This window comes from Polyodon spathula, chromosome 2 (genome assembly GCF_017654505.1).
Source record: "Polyodon spathula isolate WHYD16114869_AA chromosome 2, ASM1765450v1, whole genome shotgun sequence".
Taxonomy (NCBI): domain Eukaryota; kingdom Metazoa; phylum Chordata; class Actinopteri; order Acipenseriformes; family Polyodontidae; genus Polyodon; species Polyodon spathula.
Window position 1 is genome coordinate 28,031,602 of NC_054535.1, and position 27,817 is coordinate 28,059,418.

At 36.1% G+C, this 27,817-nt stretch overlaps 1 protein-coding gene across 1 annotated transcript in view; it reads right to left on the minus strand.

Annotated features, from left to right (window-relative positions):
* Positions 1–5,039: 5,039 nt before the first annotated feature.
* LOC121294837 (neuronal acetylcholine receptor subunit beta-2-like) overlaps positions 5,040–27,817 on the minus strand; it is a 23,959-nt gene continuing 1,181 nt past the window's right edge. The window contains exons 2-6 of the mRNA XM_041218963.1: positions 12,390–12,535; positions 11,767–11,811; positions 9,125–9,234; positions 7,528–8,473; positions 5,040–6,429 (exon numbers count right to left, since the gene is read on the minus strand). Coding sequence (XP_041074897.1) covers positions 6,280–6,429; positions 7,528–8,473; positions 9,125–9,234; positions 11,767–11,811; positions 12,390–12,535 — 1,397 coding nt within the window. The 3' untranslated portion in view covers positions 5,040–6,279. The remainder of the gene's footprint in view (positions 6,430–7,527; positions 8,474–9,124; positions 9,235–11,766; positions 11,812–12,389; positions 12,536–27,817) is intronic.

Genomic DNA, 27,817 nt, shown 5'->3' on the forward strand with positions numbered 1-27,817 from the left:
ATATATATATATATATATATATATATATATATATATATATATATATATATATATATATATATACTGTAAACACAACATTTAAAAAATTTTTTACCAAGATAAATATGAAAGTGTGCATGCTGATCTTGTAAGTACTTTTCAGAGAAAACATGCTTATGCCATTCCACAACTGAAATAACGCCATATAATTCCCCCAGGCAAAATATTAAGCACTGTGGTGGAAGCATAAACTTCCAACTCCTGTAAGATAGAGACTCAGTAGAACAAACAAGATTGAATGAATAAGTTTAATAGTTTGCAAACCCGAGAACACTCTCAACACACGCTGACTACGCAGAACAAACTATAAGTACTTATACTATTTCTTCTTCAATGTGGAAATGTATCTTAGCCAATCGGACTCTCCAGCCCAGAATAACTCGGCTAGCAACACTAAAGTGGCCTATCAAATTATACAATAAGAACACATCATAATGACTAATATTATAACTACTTATAATTAACTTATTATGGCTTTAGCGAGCATGTCTTGTTCCTCCTGGCACCATGACAATCTCTGTCTTGTCACGTAGGCTTTCTTGCAGTTACTTTAAAGCATGACTATATATGGGCATTTTCAGTCTACTTTAAACCCTTTTCACTTAGCAATAACAAGATGTGTGGTGAAGGCTGAAAGAGGAAGAGAAACGTCTAGACTATAAAAGTTTATTTTTTAATTCTAAACTTAATACTAAATAAACTTCAAACTTCTTATTACATTGGTATTATCCCTTTTAAAGTCACACAGGCTAAGCAAACACATGAACAAACAGCTCAGAGGTTAGTACAGAAATTGCACGAGATGTAATTTTCCCACCACAGCACTCAGTACTTAAGTATAGCATCACATTATTCTAGCCCTGAACCATTAATTTTTATTACACACATTATTTTAAGTGTGGTCAGAAATGTGCAATTATGAAATTAAAAGGGAGACTGTTGTGAAGTTTACTTTCAGCAACTACAGATACAGCTGTTTTGTAAGTCATCAGTGACTCATGAATGTGTCATATTTCTCAACAAATTCAGAAGAACAGGGTCAAAGGCCAACAGGACTGTCAGTGGAGCAGCACTTTTGGCCCCCTATCAATGTCAATTAACTGGAAGAATAGACATTCCCTTACCACAGTCAAAAATCTTTTTTTTTTTCAAACCTTCACTGCTGTATAGAATTCCCAAGGAATTCAGATCTAACAATTGATGAACACTGACTGCACACTATGGGCAGTGTATAAACCTAGACCTTTTTGAGAATGAGTGCATCCTCCTACAGGAAGACACGTTTTCTTTTGCACGCTTTTGTCCGTTCAAATTTCAAAAAATATCTTCTGATTTAAATAGATATAAATGTAAGTTACCATAAGCTTGTGAATTTTGTACAAGGAAAAATAAATGGTTTCAAAATAGCTCTGTCACCAGAACTGTTGCATAACCAATTAATAATTATCCTATACATGTGTTGTGTGTTACTGATTGAGCATACAAAACAAATTAAGAACCAAATGACTTTTTACACAAGAAAAGGGCCTGAGATAATGTTGCAGATACAAGTAGGAGAAAATGGACTTTCCTACATTTGTATTTTGTTAAATTCTTTGTAGGTCTTCACTTTTTCAGCGCTAGTCTAATGTGGTATGACTTGATTCTATATTAATGATCCAATTAAAATACTACGTTTCTCCTGAAGTTTTTTAAAGTTTCCCTTTTTGTACAGTATGGGCCAGATCTTCGAAAGTTTTGCGCACCGCGCAGAGAGGTATGTGCGTCGCAAATGGCCGTTGTGCCGAAATTGTGTCAAGTTGCCATATTCGAAATGTCATTTTGCGTGTCACAATCCATTCTGCGCTGTGCGGAAATAAAAGGTATGCATCACGCAATATGGGGGTACTGGCCAACAATATGCATGATCCTGCTATATTCAAAGGTATATTCGAAGGTATGCACCAAGCACAAAACCAGGTTTGTGACACGCAGAATAAGGATTGTAAAAGGACTGCGTTAACTCTGCCCACACTACCATTCCAGCATCAACTACAAACAGGCAACAATGGGAAACGTGGGTAGCATGCAGCGTGTCCGTCGACATGTGGATATGAATGATGCAAGGCACACCCAGCAACAGCAACCCTGACACAGGAGAAGATATGCTGAAAGAGTGTACCTGCCTCGGCACACATATGAGGAGCTCAGCAATGAACAAATCATGTCCAGGTATCGTCTCGACTCATCTATGCCACATGCTGCATGATGACCTGGCCAGAACAAACCTGCGCAGTCATGCCTTGTCTAAGTGCGTGGTAGGTGCAATTGACTGCACCCATCTTGCTATCCGGGCACGTGTTCCAGTTGTACTGTTCTATCAGGATTCCAGTTGTATTTGGAAAAGTGGGAAATTTGAATAGCTATTCCATGCCATGTAAACAGGGTATTCCGAATGAATCCGTCCGTATTCTGGATACCAGTATTCCGAAAACGTGATACCGAATACCCACTTAGTATTAGGATACTATCGGAATACTAGCCCTTCTAGACACCTTTTTTTTCGAGTCGTCGTTTTATAATCTATAATATATAAGATGACGACTTTTGTGCCCAACAAAGCCTTTGCAAAAACTGTGCACAAATATCTTAGCCCAAACTGGTTGCCAACTATGCAATATTTTCCTTTTTTTTTTTTTTTCAATCAACAGTCAATACGAGGATATATATATATATATATATATATATATATATATATATATAGAGAGAGAGAGAGAGAGAGAGAGAGAGAGAGAGAGAGAGATAGATAGATAGATAGATAGATAGATAGATATAGATATATATAAGACATATAAGAGTGAGACAAGCAGGCAGCAGCAAGTCAATCGGACAACAAGAACAAGTGCACAATAAAATATAATTTAGACGCAGGCAAAACAATAATCAAAATACACAAAAGTACGTAACTGAACTACTTAAAACAATTACAACTCTCAATCACAAAATCATGCAGTTTACTCTTAAATTGAAAAAAAGACGTCTGGTTCTGCAGCTTTAGTTTGGACTGGAACTCATTCCAGGACCATGGGGCATAATAAGCAAAGGATCCTTTACCAGTACGCAGATTTGGGATTTTAAAATGCAAAAAAGAATGAGATCTGAGGCTATGGTTACTATGGGAAGCATCACCATAGTCAATTTGCAGCAAAAACATACAAGCAATAAGCCTCTTTTTTTGTTTCTATAACATATATAACAAGTGACGTCTATAGCGTATTCCCATGCCCAACAGACGAGTGTGGAAACATGCACTCACCTCTGTCCAGCACACTGCCTTCCTTCTGTTTCTTTAATGCGGTCCTATTAGCATATGGTAATGTATCGGTAATTAGAAACATGAGATGCAAATGTATTCTAGGTGGACATTCAATATGTCCATTCATAGCACAATCAAATTTGAATTGAGCGAAAGCCTAGAATGAATAACATAACCCATTTCTATGTGTTGTGTATATAAAAATGTTTGATTGAAGTTTACTTTGCTGTTGAAAGAACTCGTTGCATTTACAAATCAGAGAGTGTGCACCACAGCAGACTTTGTCACGGCACGACTTATATAAAAAATGTTTTTTTAAAAATTGGAAAAAAAGCCTTTTTTTTTTTAATTTTACTTCAAAAACATACAGCTATGTCAGATCAGCTGGCCTTTAAAGAAACCTATATAGTATTTCCTTGTGATACAATACTGTCTGTATTCAATAAAACAGTGGCGTTATCAGTACATTAATTTGAAAACTCGACGCCTCGTTGTGGAGCCGGTTGTGTATTTGAATGGTCCGTATGTATGTGTGCACGATATATTGTGTGGTCTTGTCTGCTGTCATATCGGTACATACTGTGGTGACACCAATGATAGCAGCTTGTCGCATTACTAATGGTGACTGCCAATCATTCTGCATTCTCGCTTGGCTGTTGTGTGCAGTTGCTATATTGGTAGTGAATGCGCAGACGGTTTTGCGAGGCACAAACAGATTTGAGAATTGCTCAAAAAATGCTATATTCCAATGACTCGCAACTGCTTTGTGCGGTTTTGGAATATCTCTCATTTTGTGCCAAAGCACTATTTTTTTGCGAGGCATAAATTTAGCGAGGGGATTGCGCGAAGATCGAAGATTGGGCCCACATACCCTTGCAGCATGTAATGTCTTGTGAACTGTGACAACTTCATACACTTTCTGTGAAGCATGTGGGATCATCAATTTGACAGCAAGAAACCAGTCACACTAGGCTTTCTAACAGGGATCCTGACATAAATGGTATTGCTGTGCTGTGTCTTATTGTATACATTATGTTATTTTTTGCAGAAATTAAATCGCATAAGCAATTAGCGACACTCATAACACATTACCTTATTATGTGTGTTTGCATGGGATGATATGTGTACTGTGACAAAGCAGTAATTGGTTGACTTATAATATCTAAACAGATATATTTTCAAAGGCAAACATTTATTGCCTATATGTATTCTAACCAAATTCAAATTTTGAATTTTATGTTAAGGTTTATTTAAAGCCTTAGTTAAATGTTTTATTCCACTGTATTTTTATAGCTTGTTGTTAATATTAAGAACTCTCAATATTCAGTATCCAGCTATGAAAGAAATAATCTACACCCTACTGTAAATAAGGCAGTCATTTTATTGAGGTGTTCTGGTGATATAAACTATAAACCCACTTGAGCAAAGCTGGAATACAAGTTGTGCTAAAATGTTTTTTGAAGTGCAAATCTATCACACTTCCTATATACTGTACTGCATTACTTGACATATGACATTTAGTGAGTAAGGCACTGGATGAAAAGCTATTTATTTGTGAAGCATATTTACTGCATTGCATTGAGGTGACCCAAGTTTTGAAAGCAATCAGGTTAACTACACAGTGAAACAGATGTAACATATTTTATTATAACAAAAGACAAATTCATATCTTTGTCATACAGAGTACTTTTTTTTTTTTTTACTTACATTTTAAAGATTGATGTCTTGCTCATTAAACATTTTATATAGTTATGTTGCGACAATTTTCTTTAAGGCTACACTGAAAAAGTGCAGATTCCTATTTTAATAAATATTCCAGGTTATTTAAAAAAAAAAAAAATTTAATGGAACTGCACCTTACAGTCTGGTGCATTGGACGTGACATTTTATTGGACAATCACTTATTTTTAACAACAAAATATAAATAGAAAATAATACAATCAAAGCTCTGCTTGCAAGTAATGTCCCCACCATGCATTCTGTGGAGTTCGATACGGTCTATTCCCCTCACAGATTGCTGCAAGATCTTTAACCCTTTCACATATTTCTAAATAATCTGTCCTAGATCAGTAGACAGATCATATAGACCTGAACAGCAATGCATGGTCATCATACATTTTGACGCCTCATACCTACATTCATCCTTAAACCTCCTTATCATGTTTTTGTGTGCTTCTGCTTTTGTTTTGTAATGTTTTTTTGGGGGTTTTTTAAACTAAATTACAGTCACTATGGTCCTGGTGGCATGACTTTCATTGTGCTAACTTTAATCTGGACAATCTGGACACATTTCACATGATACAGTATAGGAAGCTACAGCTATTACACGTTGCTTTTCAGAGTTAACAGGCTCTATCTCCATGCATTGCTTGTGACAATATTAAACTTAAAAAAAACAAAATGGCAATGTACTTATCTCTGACACAACAAAATTTAAATTAAAAAAACATTACTTTTGAGTCAGATGTTTCAGGGATTGTTTTTGCTTGTGAATCAGTATGTCTGAGCTTCCCTTGTATTTATTTGCTATAATAAGTTGCTACTGAACTTCAGTCCAATAACGCATTTGATCCCAGTGCAAATATGATCTATGCACATCACATAGATGTAAAGTGTCTTTAGTTGTGTTATTACTGCCTTCTTCAGTTGCTAAAGATCAGTGTTTTTTTGGGGGGCTTAGCAATCCAGCAACTCAAGTAACTTTAACAGCTAACAGTTTTTTCACTTTGCTAAAAAAAAAGAGGATACCTTGGCATGCTAGGCAAACTGTACAATTACATAATCAGTAAATTGTGATTAAATAAAAACTGATATGTTATGTTGTTATTTGAAAAAAAAAAGATAACACAGTGCCATCAGAAGAAGTCCTGAGTTATTTAACCATGTGACCTTTTTGTACAGTTTATAATTGGTATCTGGTTACAGTACTTCAATACATGGGGCAATTATTTGCCATTAGCCATAGCTGGGGTTTTGTAATTCTGAAACAAAGGCTGAAGAAAAAGTCCAACTGTTCCAATCACACAGACAAAAACAAATATCCATAAGAAAAGACGATCAATAACCATGGCAACATATTTCCAGTCCTCAATTATCTAAAAAAAAAGAAAAAGACAAAAACATTATTATTAGCATTTCCTTCTTATTACAAATAGTGATGGCAGGGAGCCATTGATACCGCCTTAATTTCACCAAGGTTCTAATAAATTCACATACTCGCAAAACAATCAGATTTATGGTTTACATTAAAATGGTGGCAATATAAAGACACACCTCAATTTATAGTCATTAAATAGACCTCAGAAATGTTATTTGCATTTTGTTGTCAAATGCCTCTGTCCTGGGTCATTTGATTTATATTTTGAGTTTCACTTTTAGCTAAGCAAAATATTTTACTTATATTAAGTGTGTTTGCACTGTTCAGCTTTTCTCCCAAAAGGTGTACAGTACCTGATGCCCCTGTAACTATATTGTGGCTTTTAAAAAGAACAAAATAATAAAACTATGATAACTTGAAATTATTTCATTATAACACTAGGAATGATTGTTTTTTAATATTAACCGGGATCAGGGTTGGACACTAACTAACCCACAGATCCAGACTTAACCGGACAGTAGATTTCACCGGTCATACACCCATTCTGACAACATGAATATTCACATGGAGGTATATGCATTTTGCTTCCCCAATAGAGAAACTGAATTTGGCATTGACTGAAACAGCACTGCCATTAAATATCATATTAAAGGACATTTCCTGAAAAAGCCAGTGTCAAGGTGCTTTCTCCTACTCTTCTGTTCTAAGTTAGATCAGTCAAAGTGTCTATGCAGAAATAAGATCCAGTGCCATCTAGTAATTTAGAGTAAAAAGAGTTTCCTTTGGTGATGCACTACTGTGCACGAGCTGGTGCAAGTTCTTACTAATATAAAAACACTTTTGCTCATCTATATTACATGTGTCTATGACAAGCAGCTAAAACGGAAAGGCATCTCCTAAACTCACAGTCAAAGCATTAACACAGACTTGAAAATTGCAGATTGCACACAGCATAAAAAAAGATGTGCAGTTTTTTTTGTTGTTGTTGTTTTTTTGTTTTTTTAAATAGTATAACCTGTTCCTGAAGGGGGGTATTTTTCTCTAAATTAAACCATTTAATCTATTAAGAAATTAGCAAAAAGACAACAAAACTCACACTCTGATCATCATCCTCTATTTTCGTGTGTTCAGCAATAAACCGCACCCCCTCCACAGCCTCCTTGATGTCAGGGTTGCACTTAATGGTCATTCTCTTCCTGAATTCTGTATTATCAGGTATGTCATTTATTTTCCAGCCACACTTCTTGGCAGACTCTTCATTGACAAAGAACGATTCACCATCACTTTTGCCTACTTTAAGATCAGGGTAAGACTTCAGTTGCTTTCTATGCAGTTGTATATTGGTATTGTCTGGCCTCTTCATGAATAATAAAGCTGGTAGCTTTTCTAGAAACACTCTCTTTACCCACTGCGGCATTGTATGAGTGCTTGGTGACCGATGATGAATGTTCAGAACACAGACACTGGTGACAATGGAAAAGGTCACCAGGACCATGGAAAACATCAGGTATTTACCTATCAGTGGGACATCTAGTGATGTTGGTGGAACAATCTTTGAGATTAGCAGTAAAAACACAGTTAAAGCAAGAAGAACTGAAATGCAGAGTGTCATTTTTTCACCACAGTCTGATGGAAGATAGAATACCAAAATTGCCAGGGAAGTTATAAGCACACAAGGAATAATCAAGTTGATGGTATAAAACAATGGCTTTCTCTTAATAATGAAATCATAAGTAATGTCCACGTACGCTGGGTCTTCAGGGTTTTCATTTTTTCTCCCTGGTAGAGAAACAATGTCCCATTCTCCACTAGGGGTGAAGTCGTCTCTGCTTGCAAAATCACTTGTTAAAACCAGGTCAATTTCAGTATGATCATAGGTCCAGGAGCGGAACTTCATTGTGCAGTTTTGTTGATCGAAAGGAAAATGCTTGACTTCAATCTTGCATGCGCTCTTATAGATGGCCGGGGGAAGCCAAAAAATATCACCGTTGTTAGATACGACCGCGTTGCAATAAAAGGAGACTTCATAGTTTCCATCAGCACTTTAAAGGAATAGAAAACATTTTAAACGACACCATTGTATGACTTGAGATGGAATTCATCAAACATACAGTATGACAAGACTGCAGGACATACAATTCAATACAGTGTTCATTACAGGTAGAAGAAAACATTACTATGTGACACTGGGTGACAGGTGTACGTTTAAAGCATTACAGGAAACATGTATTTTAAGAAGTAAATACATTTTACTTGACAGTCATAGTTATAGTCATAGTTACTTGAAACTTGCCCAGGGAAGCTATAAATGACACATGTGGGTACTTCATACACATGTCACATCAGTGGACCTCAATGTCTAAATCATACAGCAAGGACACAGGTATTCACACTGGGTAGGACAATTATTTTAAAAGATATCACTTGGGGAAAGGTCTGGACAGGGAGGTTAGAAAAGAAAGCGGAATCACAATCTTGTTTTGGTTAACATGTTTGAGTTTAAAACTAAACTACAATTACCTTTCAAGACACTAGGTTTTAAAGTAAGGAAAACTGTGCCCTCGAAGACAGTCAATGGCAAAGTCTTACTATGCAAGTGTAGTGAGATACATTTCTGTGAACACAATGATTTAATAGAGTTGACATAACCGTCAGTGATAGAACAATGATGCATGCAATGTACAAAGTCTTACTTATTATATAGAATAATGTCGGGTAACCAGATGTGTTGTGAAGGGATTCGGAGTTTCTTAATGCCTTCATACTCCTGGGGATCCCACATCAAACGATAATCATTCCACTCCTGTGAATTATAAATAAAGTGGAAAAAACAGACAAGGACTTCCCACTTAAATACTGTATTTAAATAGAATTTCACTGGAGAGGTTTTAATCATTGAAAATTAAACCTTAAGATTTGCTGACAGTAATGCTGACTTAACTGTACAACAAGATTTATGCTCTCTATTTACTGTACCATATTTTAGTTTAATTTCAAATTTTATGAACTGCAGCTGTGATAATGATTTTTTTGACTGTATTATTTGACTCAATTTCAGTGCAATGCACCATTTAAGTCATGTTTCATTCCTCATAAAAAGGTTATATTAAAGAGTAAGTAGCTTAAAATATCATTTTAATTTCTTTTGAAGTCATGTTATTAGTTCTGTTTTCCCAATCAAACAAAAGCTTTTCAGGATCAACACTTTCTACAGTCAAGCTCAATCCCAGGATAAGGCAGATTTAGAGAAGAAAATGAGTAAGTATTAGAGCAACAACAGTCAGAATCACTCATAATGACTGCAAACACCACAAATTAGCAAGAATTTTTTGTATTATTATTATTATTATTATTATTATTATTATTATATTATTATTATTATTATTACTTTGTAATGTGTATTACTTCATGATATTGTATAATTCTTTTTTTTGTCTAAGAGTCAGACTGATTACCAGAGAGTTCTTATACAGCCATGCAAAAAATAATTATTACCAGCTGTAACAGGGGAGACCTGGACTGATTCTTCTGGTGCATTCATAGTGCTGCAGGAAGAGGGCAGAAGCCCTCTTAATATCCGCCTGTCAGTCATGGCATTGACACGGAGAGGTGGGAAAGGTGTGTGGGTTTTCCCTCTCTCTGAGTGGTTCAGGGGTGGGCTTTGGGGATTGCTGTGCCAATAAAATGACGCTCTGGGGTTCCCTCAGGTCTGCCCCCTCTAAGACGAAACGAGCCAGCTGGCGGAAACTGGGCTGCCGGACCGAGCACGGCTGGCGAAATGAAAAACAAATGAAATAAATAAAAAAACACATTGGAAAAGGAAAGATTGTAGAAATCGGGGAATTCTTGGGCACATCCCAAAACGTGTATAGGTGGAGGGAACAACTAGCGTAGGACGGAGACCCGAGGTGAGCGGATAGCGACGGTTGGGGGTGACGCTGCCAAGTGCAGCACCTTTATTTTATAGTTTTATTACTGTGTTTTATTATCTCTTTTTCTTTCGCCTTTTATCCTTTGTGATTTATTATTTCCAGAGCACCTGCATTGGACTGTGTGCCTGTATTGGTATAACCGTGGTCTTGGTATAACCGTGGTCTTGTTTACTGTTGACGGTACTCAAGCCACGGACAACAGCACCCTCTGCGGGTCGAAATAAATCAGTGCGCCTGAGCAGCGTTACAAAAAAAAGTTGTCTCCCTGTAAGTGGATTGCCCACCACCTTTCCACACCAACGAAAAAGCTGACTAAATAGCAACTACACCAAGTCACTGCTTCATTAGTTTTGTTCTCATTAAAAATGTTGCATTTTTAAAACACAATTTATACAGATTTATGACTGTACTTACTTCTACCTACAGTAAGTGCTATATTGTGGAGCTCAATGAGTCATATACTGTATGGCTCAAGAGACATCCTTTGAGCAGCCCTGATTTAGACAGCTTTTATATTTAAGTCCAAGGATTATCCTGGTTTCCCTTATTGTATTTTACCTACTCAAGTGCAATAATGTATTTTTTTAATCCTGCCTAGCCTACAAGTGATCTGAAGTCAAGTGATAGAAGAGATAAAAGAAAGTTTTAGGTGACCAGGGTGCTGAGGCCTTGTTACCACTCCAGTTAGTAAATTATTTTAGAATCAAAACATATATGTCTGAATATTTCCCTCATGTATGTATAGTAAAATGAAAGACTGAAATCATGGCATAGATCTAATTAGAGGTAGAAGAATAAAACATCGAGCAACGAAGATTATTTTCTGGCTAATTGGTGTCTGAAACCAACCACAAATCATATTTAAAACATATAAGTACAGTAACAAGGCAGTTAAAGACCAAACCAGTTTAGAATGATCAATTATGTTCCCTCACCGTAGCAGAGTAAGTCCTGTGGGAGCACCAGAATCAATGTGGAATCTCTAGCAAATATTGGCAACTTCACAAAGCCAGGTTATGCGCTCCCTTGACTGTATGGCTTACATTGCAAATCACACGGTTGTGTCTTTACAAGGTGAGCCACTTAGGGTCTCCTAAAAATTTTAAACTGTTCCATTAAATTATGTAATGGTACATCTTGATTTTCAACAAATACAAACTAAGCTTTACACTTTGATATTTAATAATAAAAAATAAAAAAACTGAGAAGCCAAAATGTCTAGGCATTTTATATGCTTTGTAAGTATTTGACATTAAATGATAGTACTAGGGACAACATTTACATTATGGTCTAAATAGCTGTGACATTGTGTTGCCCTTCCAGACATAATTAAAAAAATAGTATAAAAGACATATCATTACTTCAAACAAAATACACTGCATGAATGCAGATATTATACCAACCTGGGTGAGCCAGACATTTGTTGTCATTATCTGTTCCCTTTCATTCTATCAAACACAGAAAGAATGCATTTATAAGGTTTTACAGCATTTGCAGACTTGGATATTCAGAAATACAGGGAAATCATTTCTCCTTGTGGGATTAGACCAAACATTTGTTTTCATTTTTCATTTGCAACAGTGTTTTATGTTGCCCCTCAAGAGAGATTAACCCAAGTGGATTACTTTAATACTATCAGCTGTCAAGATTATATATATATATATATAATATATATATATAATATATATATATATATATATATATATATTATATATATATATATATATATATTGTGGTATGTTTTAATTAGTTTTACACATTACGTACACTGTGCTATAAAAATCGAATGGAAAGCCATCCTTGACTGCAGTGATGGTAAAACACGGAAAGGCAATTCAGATTGAAGTAAATAAAAGCAATACCCTGACAATGTAATTACTCATCCATGCATAGTTGGTACTTTCTGTTTCTTTTGTTTAGTTTTTTAGGTTCCCTATAATTGAAAATATTCATACAAGCTATTAAGTGGTACAATTAAGTTATGCACATGTAGCTCATCATTTTTTCTTTCTTGCTCACTACGTACCACACTTATCAGCTGTGAAAGCGATACTTGAATCGCTATAGTTACTAACTGGCTTCTGTTTACTGCTGGCCTGATGAGCTTGTTGTATCGATCTGGACCCAACAGGTTATTCACCAGCCGTTCTTCAGCATCAGCAGCATCAGCAGCTGGATAAAATACAAAACAGAAAACTGTAAGTATCGTTAAGCACCACAGTGGTGCAATTTACATGTACAGTATAAATAACTTGTAATAATCCATGCGAAGTTAGGATAAAACCAAGCTAACTGTCAAGGTATTATTGTAACGTATTATTATTTTGGATCCTTTAAGACACATGTTTTGAGAACAATCATTTACTTGGAACCGGACAAGCATTAATGGTCTGATTGGTCTCCTCTTGTTCGGAAATTTAATCTTGTTATTATGTTCTTAAGCGCTCTAGGTCATAAACAGTATTCAAGGAATCTCAAGAATGTGTGGTAAATACTATGCATACCAAGTTTAAACATAATTTGATGAGTGGCACTGAATATACAGGTAACACATGCATGTAAGACATACATACTGAAAAAAGGCCTTCCATAAATTGCATTCCCACTATGCTGAAAATATTGTTAAAAGTGATGCAACAGGTACATACGATCAGCCTTTCATTAGTATGTTGTACAGATCTGATGGGTCTGATAATCCCCATGATGTGCCTCTTGATGTCTAATTTTGTTTCAATTGAACAGGCATAAAACTTTGTGAATATGTGCTACCACATACAACAAAACTGGCCAGGGATGAAAAGTACTGAACATGATTGTTAATAGTCCTTAGTTTCAATAACCACTGCAAGATGTAAAACATTCAGTGACACTAAGAATAAACTTATCATGGGCTTTTATCAGTAACAACTTCCGGGTTTGTACAGTAAGGCATTTTAAAAACCGCATGGCCCACTAGAGGCACATCTTTCTGTCATAGAAAAAGATGTGGGCACTGGTGAATATTCTAGAATCTGCTAAACAAGATGCATTAAAAAGAATTACAGATTAAAAAGGTGTGCATTCACAGCCAAACAAATTGGATCCAGTTTCTTTGATCAAATTTATTTAAAGCATCTTTGGTCGTGAAAACAGGGCTTCCAATTAATTGGATCCAACTTGGAGCAAATTTATTTGAGTGTGAAAACACACGTTAATAAAAGGCAAGAACATCTTAACAGAATGAAGCAGTGAACAACCGCATCAGGAATCTCAGAAACGTTTATATTTTAAGATGCACAAATACAATAGTAATACAGAAAAGAAATTAGACTTCTAGTTTAAACTTTGTGACACCCAAGCCGCTCCAATAAAAGTGTATTTATAAAGAAACCGAGAATGTAATACTGAAAAGTAGCAACATGACAAAATGTAAACCCATTTTGTGATGATGTGGCATCAGCTGGTACAACAGTATATTCTGAAATGTAAAAGAATCATACAGTGGTATTAGTAAGAATGCCTAAACACTGTGTATTTAGTTTTTTACCATCTACTTAAAACATCAGTCTGAATGAGTTTGAATTGAAAGTTGAGCTGCATTGTAATGATATGTACCGTTCTCCTCATCCTTATGTAGCACCCCATGTAATGCAACGCTTGTATTCACTAAGAACCAATGTTAAATCAATTCTATTTGCATCCCTCACTTTCCTGACAGCAAGATATTCATAAGTAATAGAAATGCTTAACCCTTGACTCATTATTCTTAGTGTTATATACTATAGATAATACAGAGTGCAATTCTTGAACTGAAAAAATTATTGATTGCTAACATTTTATTAGATTTTTAGTAATGGTTATGTTGCCACCCTCACTGTATTGTTTGTACTTGTATAGGCCTTGTAAAGCTGTTCAGTTAACCCTGTATTTTAATAAATTAAAAAGAAATAAAATTTAAAAAAACCACACACAACACTGAACAGACAACCTGCAATTAAGTTCTTACTATCTGTACTCAAGATAAGGTTTTGGGTCATTAAGTAATTTACTCTTCAATTTAAACACTATGGGCCTCATTCACTAAACAGAGATAACGTGTTTTGCATGCAGTAAACCCCTTTACTGCGTGCTGTGTACACCTGCTGTATTCAATAACCAGTGGCATGCAACCCAGTGTGTTTGAGTACCAGTCAAGTCATTTATATATAATGAATAATGTTAATGGGTGGAAATGTATGCAAATTATGTCACAAAATACCACGAGGGAGATATTTGATATGCAAACCGCATTCACTTAAGGGCGCTAACTTTACTAGGTGCCTCAGCGTGTGTTAAAAGTACCGCTTATTGAAACCAGGCAGTTTCACAGAACCAGCAGAAGAGCGAGAAGAGGAGTCAGGGAGAGAGTATTTCATCAGATCAGGCAGACATTACTGGGGCTGTGTGAGAAGGAGGTAATAACTAGATAAAGACTGAGCACAGATCACACTAGCCTTAAATGTAGGGGCCCAGAAAATTCACGATATCAAGAATTTCACAGGAATTGTGTATTTGACTACCTACCATGAAAAATATGCATTTTATTTTCCTTACAGTATTTTACATTACTCTTCACCTCCCCTGTCATTTCATACTTTTATCAAGTAGAAAACTTGGTTACTACAGCAATGGGGTCAAACAAATATCGGCTTCATGATTGGTGAATTCCTCATAATGTACAACGACGTCAAATGCGAGTCAAAGACGTTTAAAATGGTTGTTTAGATATTGTTGATGTATTAGTTTGCAGTGTATGATTAACACTAAAAATGCAGACAGCTGACAAATAAAAAAAAAAGCTTTATTTCCATTTCACCAGAAGATCGCGTTTAGAGCTATGAAAAGGGGATGTTGCATCCCAAATTGTGGAGCCATGTCTAACAATGACACACTCAGACAAGAGTATCTCCCTAAAGTGTTTGCCGTCACAAAGAATATTTAAATGGCAAAATGAACAACTTTGAGTCTGTTTGCGTTTTATGCGGAGGCCACTGATGACCAAGGCAACTGTGTTTTGTACATTATTTTCATCCCAGAGCTTTACAACTGCTAACTCAAACAGCGGTGCTTTGTCCCGTCAGGTATGCATGCCTGGGAAAGCCAGCACTGCATACGTGCAGCTATCAGCGCAGCCAGGTTTCTACCTACAGCCTGTCCGTTGAGCTTGGACACATGGAGCAGTAAATGTGACCGGCAGGCTACAAGGATTCAGTTATAATTCCCAAACCGTGTAACAAACACACTAGCTGAATTGGCTCTCTTGAGAAGCACCTCAGAGACAGAGCACGGCTTGTTAGAGCAGGCAGTGTCCTTAGATAGGAGCACCAAATTAGGTGCATGGACCAAGGTGGCAACAGAAGAGTCAACCGGCAGAAAATGGGCCACACCCAGTTTCTCTGCATCATGCACGCTATATAGAGTACATCGACCAGGAAACAGCAGGAGCCACTGTTGGATAGTCCCATAAAGACTGGATTTCAAAAAGAAAATGGGGGTGAAATTGCACTTATATTGTTTCAGTGAACATTACTTTGTGGCCAAAACCTTGAATCTGGTCCTACTTTGAATGTTTTCTGGAATACACACATACTAAATACATGAAATAAACATTAATACAAGTTAATTAACTCCTTCAGAAAGATATATTACTTGAGTTTTCAACGTTATGCTCCTAAATCCGGGCTCAAAATTAGGAATAAAGTTTTGTAAGATCTACGTAAAATTGTTTTACTGATTAACATGTGCGCACAGACATTCAATTATAAAAAGAGACCAGATCAGTTAAATTATACCGTTTAGGTACTGTGCATTGGACAGGTACTAAAAGTACTTTAGATCTATTCCATAATCTCTTACAATGTAACCTTACTGTATTGATTTCGTTCCAACCAAAAATGCCAACAGTTCAGAATTTCAGTACGGGTGTAAAAAAAAACAAAAAGGCCAACCAAGTCACAAAACTGCAAGTTAGAGATATTACTGCTCTTGAAATGAATGTATCATTCAACCTGCCTACGTTAACAGTTACAAGCAGGTTGAGTGATACAAAAGAACAAAAATGTAACCCTCAAAATGTAGAGTGGGATGCCACACAATGACAACTGAAAAGCTTCATATCTCTTCCTCTTTCTATCCACCAGAGACATGTTTCATACTTTGCAAGGTGGTGGAGGCAAAACCCTGTCACTGTTTACCGAGAAGAAAAATAATGTAATGCCCTTGTAAAATCCATCCATTGAATTTCAAACTGCAAACAGAAACATGTCAGAAGCTGTTGTTTGTCAATAAAAATTACTACTACAAAAACAAATATATATATATATATATATATATATATATATATATATATATATATATATATATATATATATATATATATATATATATGCATATATCACAATATGTCATAATTTGTTCAGGGTCCAAATTGACATGTTATTACCGACATGAAGACTTCTGAAATCTTGCTTCTGCCTTGTACAACAGCTGACAGAAGACCTGAATTCAAATGACAGTTTGTGATGGGGTAATTTAATGTGACATATTAGGGATAATTACATAACAGAAACAGACATACAAGAATTACAGTGTCTTCCAAAAGCAGTCACAATTCGAATACAAGGTGAGCATCAAGAAAACAAGCTACTGAGGCAGTGCTGCAAAGCATGCTCGCAATTACTGAAGCCCTTCACAGAATTCTTTCAGGTGAGCTTAAGGGCACTGCACCAAAAATAGCTGTTGAAGCTCAGGGTTTGTTGGCTACATCTGCTACTTCTGAATTCGCGTTTATGTTAACGTTTTGGAACATTACCTTGAAAAAGACGTTTGTCCAAGAAGAATCGATTGACCTGAATACAGTCCTCAAGCTCATTAACATCTGTGCTACACATATAAAATATGTATGCTCAGAAAAAGCCTTCGAAGACATGGAGAGATCCACAAATGAATTAGCTAGAGTGTAATGCAACAACATTGTATCAGGAACAAAGAGTGCAAAATGGCTTCAGAAAAACTCACTACAAACAGCAGAGACCAAGGAAGTAAAGCAGTAAGACTTCTTGGAAGACAAGATAACCAAATCGAGGGGAACAGTCTTTAACCTAGTGTAATACCAGAAGTCTGTTTTTATAATTGAAATACATGTTTTCTATAACATGTGTCTTTAACAACTGCACATTTCAGACCTATGTAGATAATAGAGGTGCAAAATAGTAAGATTTATGTAATTATATACAGTGCTACCCTGGTATAACGCAACCTGTTAGTGCAGAATCATTTAAAACACAGATAAGGTCGTCGATCCCATTTCCCCCACAATGCAAATTGACTCCCAAATGTTGAGTGAATGTTACACAGATACACAGTACAAAGCAAGGCAGACAGCAAAAAACAAAAATCTTTCTCTGTTAAAATGAAACTCGATGTGGTGGACAGAGTAAGAAAAGAGGAAACTGAAGCAGCAGTTTCAAACTGTTACTGAATCTACATTGCATGGATGGCTAAAAGACATAGAAAAATTAAGAGGTTTTCTTGATAGCATTGACTCCAAAGAGGGCTGCTCTAGGAAAAATGTGCTTTACTTGCTTGGTTTCGGTTAGGAGCCAAGTGAGACAACAGGACCGGGAACAATCGTTCTATAAACCATGGATTCGAGTACCTGCAAAGTGAGTGTCTCCTTCCTTCATTTTCCACCTTGCTTCCTTGAGTGCACTGTAAATCATTTCGGGAACAAAAATGCCGGTATTTGCTATAAGCCGAAACACAGATAACGCAGTCTCCTAATTTTGGACCCCGACAACCACATTATAACGGGGTAGCACTGTATAGCACAAAAACGTAGTACTAGAGGCGCAAAACAATTACATCCCTAAAGTAGACAAATCTAAATGTAAAACTAAATTGCCAAAATGGTTTAATAGATCAATTAAAAAAAATATTCAGCGAAAAAAGGCACTTTACAGAGCATTAAAAAAGGACCAAAAAGAAAGTACACAGAAAGAGTACACAGAACTGCAAATGCAAGTCAAAAAGGAAGTTAGAAAGGCCAAGAGAGAAATAGAAATGAACATTGCTAAGGGAGCTAAAACCAATTCCAAAATGTTTTTCCAATATTACAACAGCAAGAGAACATTCAAAGAGGAGATTAAATGTTTAAGAGATACAAATGGCAAAATCGTAGAGGAAGAAAAAAAAATAGCAAATATGTTAAATGATTACTTTTCACAAGTTTTTACAAAGGAAGATACTGACAACATGCCCCACATGTCATCCAGTTCCTATCCAGTTTTAAATAACTTTAGCATAACTGAGGCAGAAGTGTTAAAGGGACTAGGAGCTCTTAAAATAAACAAATCCCCTGGGCCGGATGAGATCCTCCCAGTAGTACTCAAAGAAATGAAAGAAGTAATTTACAAACCGCTAACCAAGATCATGCAGCAGTCTCTTGACACAGGGGTGGTACCGACAGACTGGAAAATTGCAAACGTAATACCGATCCACAAAAAGGGAAACAAAACTGAACCAGGTAACTACAGACCAGTAAGCCTGACTTCTATTATATGCAAACTTATGGAAACTATAATAAGATCCAAAATGGAAAATTACCTATATGGTAACAGGGTACTGGGAGACAGTCAACATGGTTTTAGGAAAGGGAGATCGTGCCTAACTAACTTGCTTGATTTTTTTGAGGATGCAACATCGATAATGGATAATTGCAAAGCATATGACATGGTTTATTTAGATTTCCAGAAAGCTTTTGACAAAGTCCCGCACAAAAGATTAATTCTCAAACTGAACGCAGTTGGGATTCAAGGAAACACATGTACATGGATTAGGGAGTGGTTAACATGTAGAAAACAGAAAGTACTGATTAGAGGAAAAACCTCAGAATGGAGTGTGGTAACCAGCGGTGTACCACAGGGATCAGTATTAGGTCCTCTGCTATTCCTAATCTACATTAATGATTTAGATTCTGGTATAGTAAGCAAACTTGTTAAATTTGCAGACGACACAAAAGTAGGAGGAGTGGCAAACACTGTTGCAGCAGCAAAGGTCATTCAAAATGATCTAGACAAGATTCAGAACTGGGCAGACACATGGCAAATGACATTTAATAGAGAAAAGTGTAAGGTACTGCACGCAGGAAATAAAAATGTACATTATAAATATCATATGGGAGATATTGAAATTGGAGAAGGAATCTATGAAAAAGACCTAGGAGTTTTTGTTGACTCAGAAATGTCTTCATCTAGGCAATGTGGGGAAGCTATAAAAAAGGCTAACAAGATACTCGGATACATTGTGAAAAGTGTTGAATTTAAATCAAGGGAAGTAATGTTAAAACTGTACAATGCACTTGTAAGACCTCATCTTGAATATTGTGTGCAGTTCTGGTCACCTCGCTATAAAAAAGATATTGCTGCTCTAGAAAGAGTGCAAAGAAGAGCGACCAGAATTATTCCGGGCTTAAAAGGCATGTCATATGCAGACAGGCTAAAAGAATTGAATCTGTTCAGTCTTGAACAAAGAAGACTACGTGGCGACCTAATTCAAGCATTCAAAATTCTAAAAGGTATTGACAGTGTCGACGCAAGGGACTTTTTCAGCCTGAAAAAAGAAACAAGGACCAGGGGTCACAAATGGAGTTTAGAAAAAGGGGCATTCAGAACAGAAAATAGGAGACACTTTTTTACACAGAGAATTGTGAGGGTCTGGAATCAACTCCCCAGTAATGTTGTTGAAGCTGACACCCTGGGATCCTTCAAGAAGCTGCTTGATGAGATTTTGGGATCAATAAGCTACTAACAACCAAACGAGCAAGATGGGCCGAATGGCCTCCTCTCGTTTGTAAACTTTCTTATGTTCTTATGTTCTTATGTATGTATGTATTTATTAAGTGAAAAAATCCTCAATTGCTGATATCAAGAATGGCATTTCTGATATCAGTATTGTAATCGTATTTTTGATATCAAAAATACAATTCTTGATATCAAAAATGCCATTCTTGACATCAAAAATGCCATTTTTGATATCAAAAATGCATACTAATGAGTATCCGGTTTGAATTCTTGATATCAGAAATGCATACTAATTAGGTGATGAATTACACCCGGTCTGTATGTCTGTTTAGTGTTTGGCAAAATGTCTGAGATTCTCGTGACATGGACAATGTTTTATGAGCAATTCACAGAAAATGCACTTCCAGGCAGGATTAGAACTCGCAAGGCTTATAGTTTCAAATAATTAAGACAGAAGTAGTAATGTTCAGCTAAAGCATTCTGAATGCAGAAAGTTTTTTTTTTTTTTTTAATATATAGGTAATACAATGTGTTATGACCATACAATAAATTGTTAAATCTCTTTTTCTTCATCTTTGAAAAGACCTGTGTGTTAAAGTCACTAACTGATGCTTTGTTATTGTTAGACATGTCCATTCTGGCCCGTTCTATAGATGAAAAAAGTGCCTTAATACAGCAGAAACATTATCAACACTATCAGCCATGGCATTCTTGGCATACCCACGATAATGTGCTTACAAATGGGTCAACCGGAAGTCTCTGTCTTATTAGTATGTGCTTTTGAAGCCCAAAATTGAATCCTGATGTTCATTAGCATGCATTTTTGATATTGGAAAGAGCCATTCGTGATATCAGAAATGCCATTCATGATATCAAAAACACCATTTGTGATATCAAAAACACCATTATTGATATCAGAAATGCCGTTCTTGATATCAAAAACGCCATTCTTGATATCAAAAATAGAACTGTTGATATTGGAAATACAATTGTTGATATCAAAATAAAAAGTACTATTTTTGATATCAACAATTCTATTTTTGATAGCAACAATTCATTTTTTCATATCCACAATTGTATTTCCGATATCAACAATTCTAATTTTTGATATAAAAAAATAACTGAGAATTGTTGATATCAAAAATAGAATTGCTGATATCAGCAATACATTACTGATATCCGTATTAAAATTGCTGATATCAGCAATAGAGGATTAAATGTTAAAACGGCTTGCCATATGGGGCACTAATAATGTTAGCTAATCATAGATGTGAAATCAGTGGTTAGTGACTCTTTACAATGTAATCATCTTCTGTTTTTTCAAATTTAGAAGCATGAAGAATTCTGCTTGCCTTGCATGATACATTTTCTTATAAAAAAAATAAAAGAAGGACTAATAGTAAGTGATGTTGAAAATGGGTTGCTTTTTCTTTAAAACCTTTTTATTTATTTATTATTTTTCAAATTTCAATTTACAAAAATATGCTCTTTATAAATAATAAAGACAACTATCTGCAGTGGCTTCCTTTTGGGCCAGTTACTTTCAAGCTTCACCTGTTTCAAGCATCTGCATTAAGCATGCATCGAATAACTTTAAAACACTACACTGGCTTTCTCTGACAAAAAATATTACATTCTGAAAGTAGTCTAACTGCTGTACACTGCTTTTAAATGTTTGATTGCTATAGTTTTCCTAGCAAGAATAAGTCAACCTCTTTTATAGGAGGTATTGTAACATGCTCACAGGTGAAAAAGATCAGCATTATTTTACATTAAGTTAAATTAATTCAATTTGTACGGTATATCACTCAAAGTTCTTTTCTTTTTTTTTTTAATGTTGCAGTAGTTACTTGAAATTGTTTTTCTTCCTTTGAAATCTGGACTATGTTTGTATCGAATGTTACTGGTTGGTTTTTACAGCTGTTCTGAAGCATGATTTGGTGAAAATGTGTTTTTGAACTGCAGGTGGCATGCACAACCCTATTCTCTTAGAGGTGTTGTGTGACAACAGTAAATAAGACTGTAACCTCCTATATTACAGTTTGTGAACTAGCTGCAACATATTCCAGTAAACAAGGACTATACAACCCACAAGGATTCATAAGCAATGTCTCAGCGTCACCTTGCCACGGCGTGGCCTTCAGCTTAGCTATATGTCTCAAGAGACAAAAAGAAATCTTTGCGATAGAAAACAAGTAACTTTTCAACTTTATCAGCCCTGCCAACTCTCTCTCTCTCTCTCTCTCTCTCTCTCTCTCTCTCTCTCTCTCTCTCTCTCTCTCTCTCTCTCTCTGTAGAGTAGGTGGGGCTAGCAGTTGAAAGGTCATATTGACAAATGGTTTAAATGGAATAATGAGGCAGTTAATTGCAGGTATACAGCATCTCCAGGCAAGCTCAAAGCAAGAATGAAATATTAAGGACTAAACCTGTTAACAGCCTGTTAAAAACATGAAGCAACGTTATGTGAATCTGAAATAGTGGGATTTCAAGTTTTACCAGAACACCCCTCAGTACACTCCATTGTTTATCCTCCTGTGCCCTCTATTTCATTAAAAAGAAGACCAGTTTGTTTGCATTTCCCAAAGGTAGTTTCAGCTGTAGGGACACAAGCTCCACACTCTCCCTAGAAACCTGCCTGCATGGCACTACACATCTCTGAGAGACAAACAGCCATGTGCTTTACTACAACTGGCGCATGTCAATTCACATTCTCAGGGAGCAAAACAGAAATTGGAAAAAAAAAGATTTTTCTGAATGGTACTATACAAATAACATAAAAAAGCTATGTATTGTATATATTCATAGGCTTAATTTAATACCCTTGAAAAACAACTACAATTATTTGGAGCATCACTACTACTTTGAAAAGCACTGCTAAATGCATCATTCACCCCATTATCAATATTGTGAAGGCAATAGCCCATTGTGATGTTAGTCAAAGGACTGTTTGATATGTGACACATGTGTACACAATCAGATAGAATACAGCAACTCTCTAAATGGTCTAAAGTGATTTGACACAATTAAAAAAATATATATCCTAAAAAAACAATAACCAATTAGCATTCTACAAAGAAAACAGGAAGCTCTAATGCAGTTCAATAGATGTGCAATAAAAATGCCTCAATCACCAGCTACTAACGAATGTAATGGGTCTCTGGTATATATTATAGATCATTGTAAATTAGAGACAGGTGCAGGGTATTTAAGGGAATCAGCCAGTCTGTTCAGGGCTGCTGTGTGAAGAACCTAAGTGTGTGTGTGTGTGTGTGTGTGTGTTTATTTGTTTGCTAGGTGTTTATTTTGTTTTTGTGTGTTTATTAAAAATAGCGCGCCAGCGCTTTTGAAATTCCATTTCTGTGTCCTGGGTCTTGCATTTAAAGGGGCAACAAATGTGTGTGAGTGGTCATTTGATCACAATACTTACATATCAAACTAAATTACTCAATCTTAAATGAATACTTAAAGCAAATTATTTATCATTGTGACATCCTCTAAATGCTACAATATGTGAGCTACAAGAATTTAGCGATGGAGTACGCCGGAGAAAAATCCCCCTCACTTATCCCAGTCTTTTACTTTTCTTTCTGTGATTTCCTCTTTCTGTGTCAGTCCAAACACATGCAGTTGTTAGGACAATTTTGCTTTTAATGGTTTGTTCAATTGTTGAAGGCCCTGATTACACCACTAAATAAACCTGGTTTCAGCGGGTCTTAACACAGCACTCAGTTGTCTATTTGGGACACCACTGCACTGTCATCGGAATTGCTTTGGTGAGTATGTTAATGATGGGGCACGTGTGATATAACGGGCCAAGACGTGTATTCGGAATACAATTTCAGTGCAGGAATTTTTAAAAAAAATTTCAATCTTCGCTCCACAGGGCCGGTGCTACTGGTCCCTAGTGCAAGAGTGTGAAGTAGAACCCCCCCCCCCCCCCCCCCCCCCCCCCCCCCCCCCCCCCCCCCCCAAAAAAAAAAACTCTCAACCTAAAATTAATCTAACTGAAGTTTTGTTCCAAAAGTGAGTACAAATCATGTGTGATTGTTGGAGAGTGCAACGTCAGTTTATTTAGCTGCACAGGTTTATGTTTCATGATTTCAACTCTTAGCTCTTTGGTACAAAAGTCAGGCCAAGTAGCGGGATCATAAAAATCACATAAAGGCGACTGACTGACTGGGTACTGGGTTTACAATACATGATTCAGTACCTTGTATTTGCTGTTATTGTATATTTCCAATCCGAGGTCTCTGATTAATATCTTTCCTGTGGTTCAACTCGTTTATTTTTTCATGCTAGGAGGAGGTTGGCAGTTCAGCTGCAGCTAGGGTTGCCACTTGGCCCCATAATTCCAGAACACTTTGGGACGGGACATGGTTTTTAAGTTGCCCTTAAACTGAAAGCAATAAACACGTGAATTGAGCACTAAGCACTTGCTTAATTTATACTGCTTCTTAATTATCCGAATCATTGTGATAATACAAATCTTACAAAATAAAAAAAAGCATCTTGAATAAACATGTGTGTAGGTTTATTCGAGAGATTTATTTTTATTTTGTACAAAACGATATTTCAGTTCTCAATATTTAAAAGATGCCATTTATATCCTATTAATTAGTAATATATAGTCCTAATTTACATTGACTCTCCCAATTAAGAACATAAGAACATAAGAAAGTTTACAAACGAGAGGAGGCCATTCGGCCCATCTTGCTCGATTGGTTGTTAGTAGCTTATTGATCCCAAAATCTCATCAAGCAGCTTCTTGAAGGATCCCAGGGTGTCAGCTTCAACAACATTACTGGGGAGTTGATTCCAGACCCTCACAATTCTCTGTGTAAAAAAGTGTCTCCTATTTTCTGTTCTGAATGCCCCTTTTTCTAAACTCCATTTGTGACCCCTGGTCCTTGTTTCTTTTTTCAGGCTGAAAAAGTCCCTTGCGTCGACACTGTCAATACCTTTTAGAATTTTGAATGCTTGAATTAGGTCGCCACGTAGTCTTCTTTGTTCAAGACTGAACAGATTCAATTCTTTTAGCCTGTCTGCATATGACATGCCTTTTAAGCCCGGAATAATTCTGGTCGCTCTTCTTTGCACTCTTTCTAGAGCAGCAATATCTTTTTTATAGCGAGGTGACCAGAACTGCACACAATATTCAAGATGAGGTCTTACAAGTGCATTGTACAGTTTTAACATTACTTCCCTTGATTTAAATTCAACACTTTTCACAATGTATCCGAGTATCTTGTTAGCCTTTTTTATAGCTTCCCCACATTGCCTAGATGAAGACATTTCTGAGTCAACAAAAACTCCTAGGTCTTTTTCATAGATTCCTTCTCCAATTTCAATATCTCCCATATGATATTTATAATGTACATTTTTATTTCCTGCGTGCAGTACCTTACACTTTTCTCTATTAAATGTCATTTGCCATGTGTCTGCCCAGTTCTGAATCTTGTCTAGATCATTTTGAATGACCTTTGCTGCTGCAACAGTGTTTGCCACTCCTCCTACTTTTGTGTCGTCTGCAAATTTAACAAGTTTGCTTACTATACCAGAATCTAAATCATTAATGTAGATTAGGAATAGCAGAGGACCTAATACTGATCCCTGTGGTACACCGCTGGTTACCACACTCCATTCTGAGGTTTTTCCTGTTTTCTAATCAGTACTTTCTGTTTTCTACATGTTAACCACTCCCTAATCCATGTACATGTGTTTCCTTGAATCCCAACTGCGTTCAGTTTGAGAATTAATCTTTTGTGCGGGACTTTGTCAAAAGCTTTCTGGAAATCTAAATAAACCATGTCATATGCTTTGCAATTATCCATTATCGATGTTGCATCCTCAAAAAAATCAAGCAAGTTAGTTAGGCACGATCTCCCTTTCCTAAAACCATGTTGACTGTCTCCCAGTACCCTGTTACCATATAGGTAATTTTCCATTTTGGCTCTTATTATAGTTTCCATAAGTTTGCATATAATAGAAGTCAGGCTTACTGGTCTGTAGTTACCTGGTTCAGTTTTGTTTCCCTTTTTGTGGATCGGTATTACGTTTGCAATTTTCCAGTCTGTCGGTACCACCCCTGTGTCAAGAGACTGCTGCATGATCTTGGTTAGCGGTTTGTAAATTACTTCTTTCATTTCTTTGAGTACTACTGGGAGGATCTCATCCGGCCCAGGGGATTTGTTTATTTTAAGAGCTCCTAGTCCCTTTAACACTTCTGCCTCAGTTATGCTAAAGTTATTTAAAACTGGATAGGAAATTAAATAACAACACTGATCCAGTGTTCACGCTGTCTGGTGTCAGGAATAGTGAACAGCTGCTCAGTACTAATGATTTCAGTGGGAGGTGGTACTATTAGAAACTATAAAGAAACTTTAAAATATATATTTTTTAAACTATTACTAAAATAAATAATGATATACTTATTTATTTCATTTGTTAAAAGCTATTATTGTATTGTCATGCTGCCTCAAGATAATTAATCACCAGAATCAATTTAGCAAAGGTTTTGGGCTCAATTCACGTGTTGATTTCCTTCAGTTTAATGGCAACTTCAAAATCCAGTGTTTCAGAATTATGGGGCCAGGTGGCAACCCTAGCTGCAGCACTAGACTTTCATCTCCTGTTGTCGGCCCACTTTTATACCATTTACTGTACGCTTTTTTTTTTTTTTTTTTTTTTTTTTTTTTAAACCATTTTCTGCTTCTTTTGGGGAAATTTTTAGGTGTCTTCTGCTCGTTTTGTTTTTAACAATCGATTTGTGTTCTGATGGTATATTCGATATACCATACGTTATGTACTTACTACCACAATTGTGGAAATGTTCGCTACTTGCACCGCGCTATTTTTTTTTTTGTTTGTTTGTTTGTTTTACACTAGGTAAGTCCATTATGGAAAAAGGGGTTGTGATACAGGAGTTCGCACAGAGAATTAAAGTTGGCTGATAGGTCTATGTGTTTATTTTTTTAAGTATTTGTGATTATATACCTTCTATATAAATGGAACTGTCTGTTTTTTTTTTGTTTTTTTTAATCATTAGTTTCACGCTGAGTCTCACCTACTTTGATGTGTGTTTTGACAACTGTGCCACGGTTTGTTTTTGAACCACCGGGAGAACAGGTTGTTTTTCAATAATGAAAAAAAAGGTATGGGGAAAGACATTATAGGATATCTTTGCTATGCGCCCCAACAGAGTCTTCGCCCGGGTGCAGTCGCATCCATCGCGACCCCCTGACGCCGGTCCTGTCGCTACATTTATGCGCCACAGACTCCGGGGCAAGCGCCATTCGCGTTTGCACTCACATTTGTGCTGTGATCAGAATACAGCTCTAACAGTTTTAGTTTATAAATTGTAAGAGTTTAAGATGTTTGTGTTAATAAAAGGTTTTTAAAACATATTTTTCATGTATTTTCCTTGATAAACTATATAAAGTAGGTAGTAAATGAGACAAATGATTTAAATCGATATATTTCATCCAGTTTACTCTCAAAGTAGGTTGTTCTAAATTAGTCGGAAATCTACTGGGATTACAGATATATTATATATTATATCTAATATATATATATATATATATATATATATATATATATATATATTATATATATTTATATATATATATTTGTGTATATA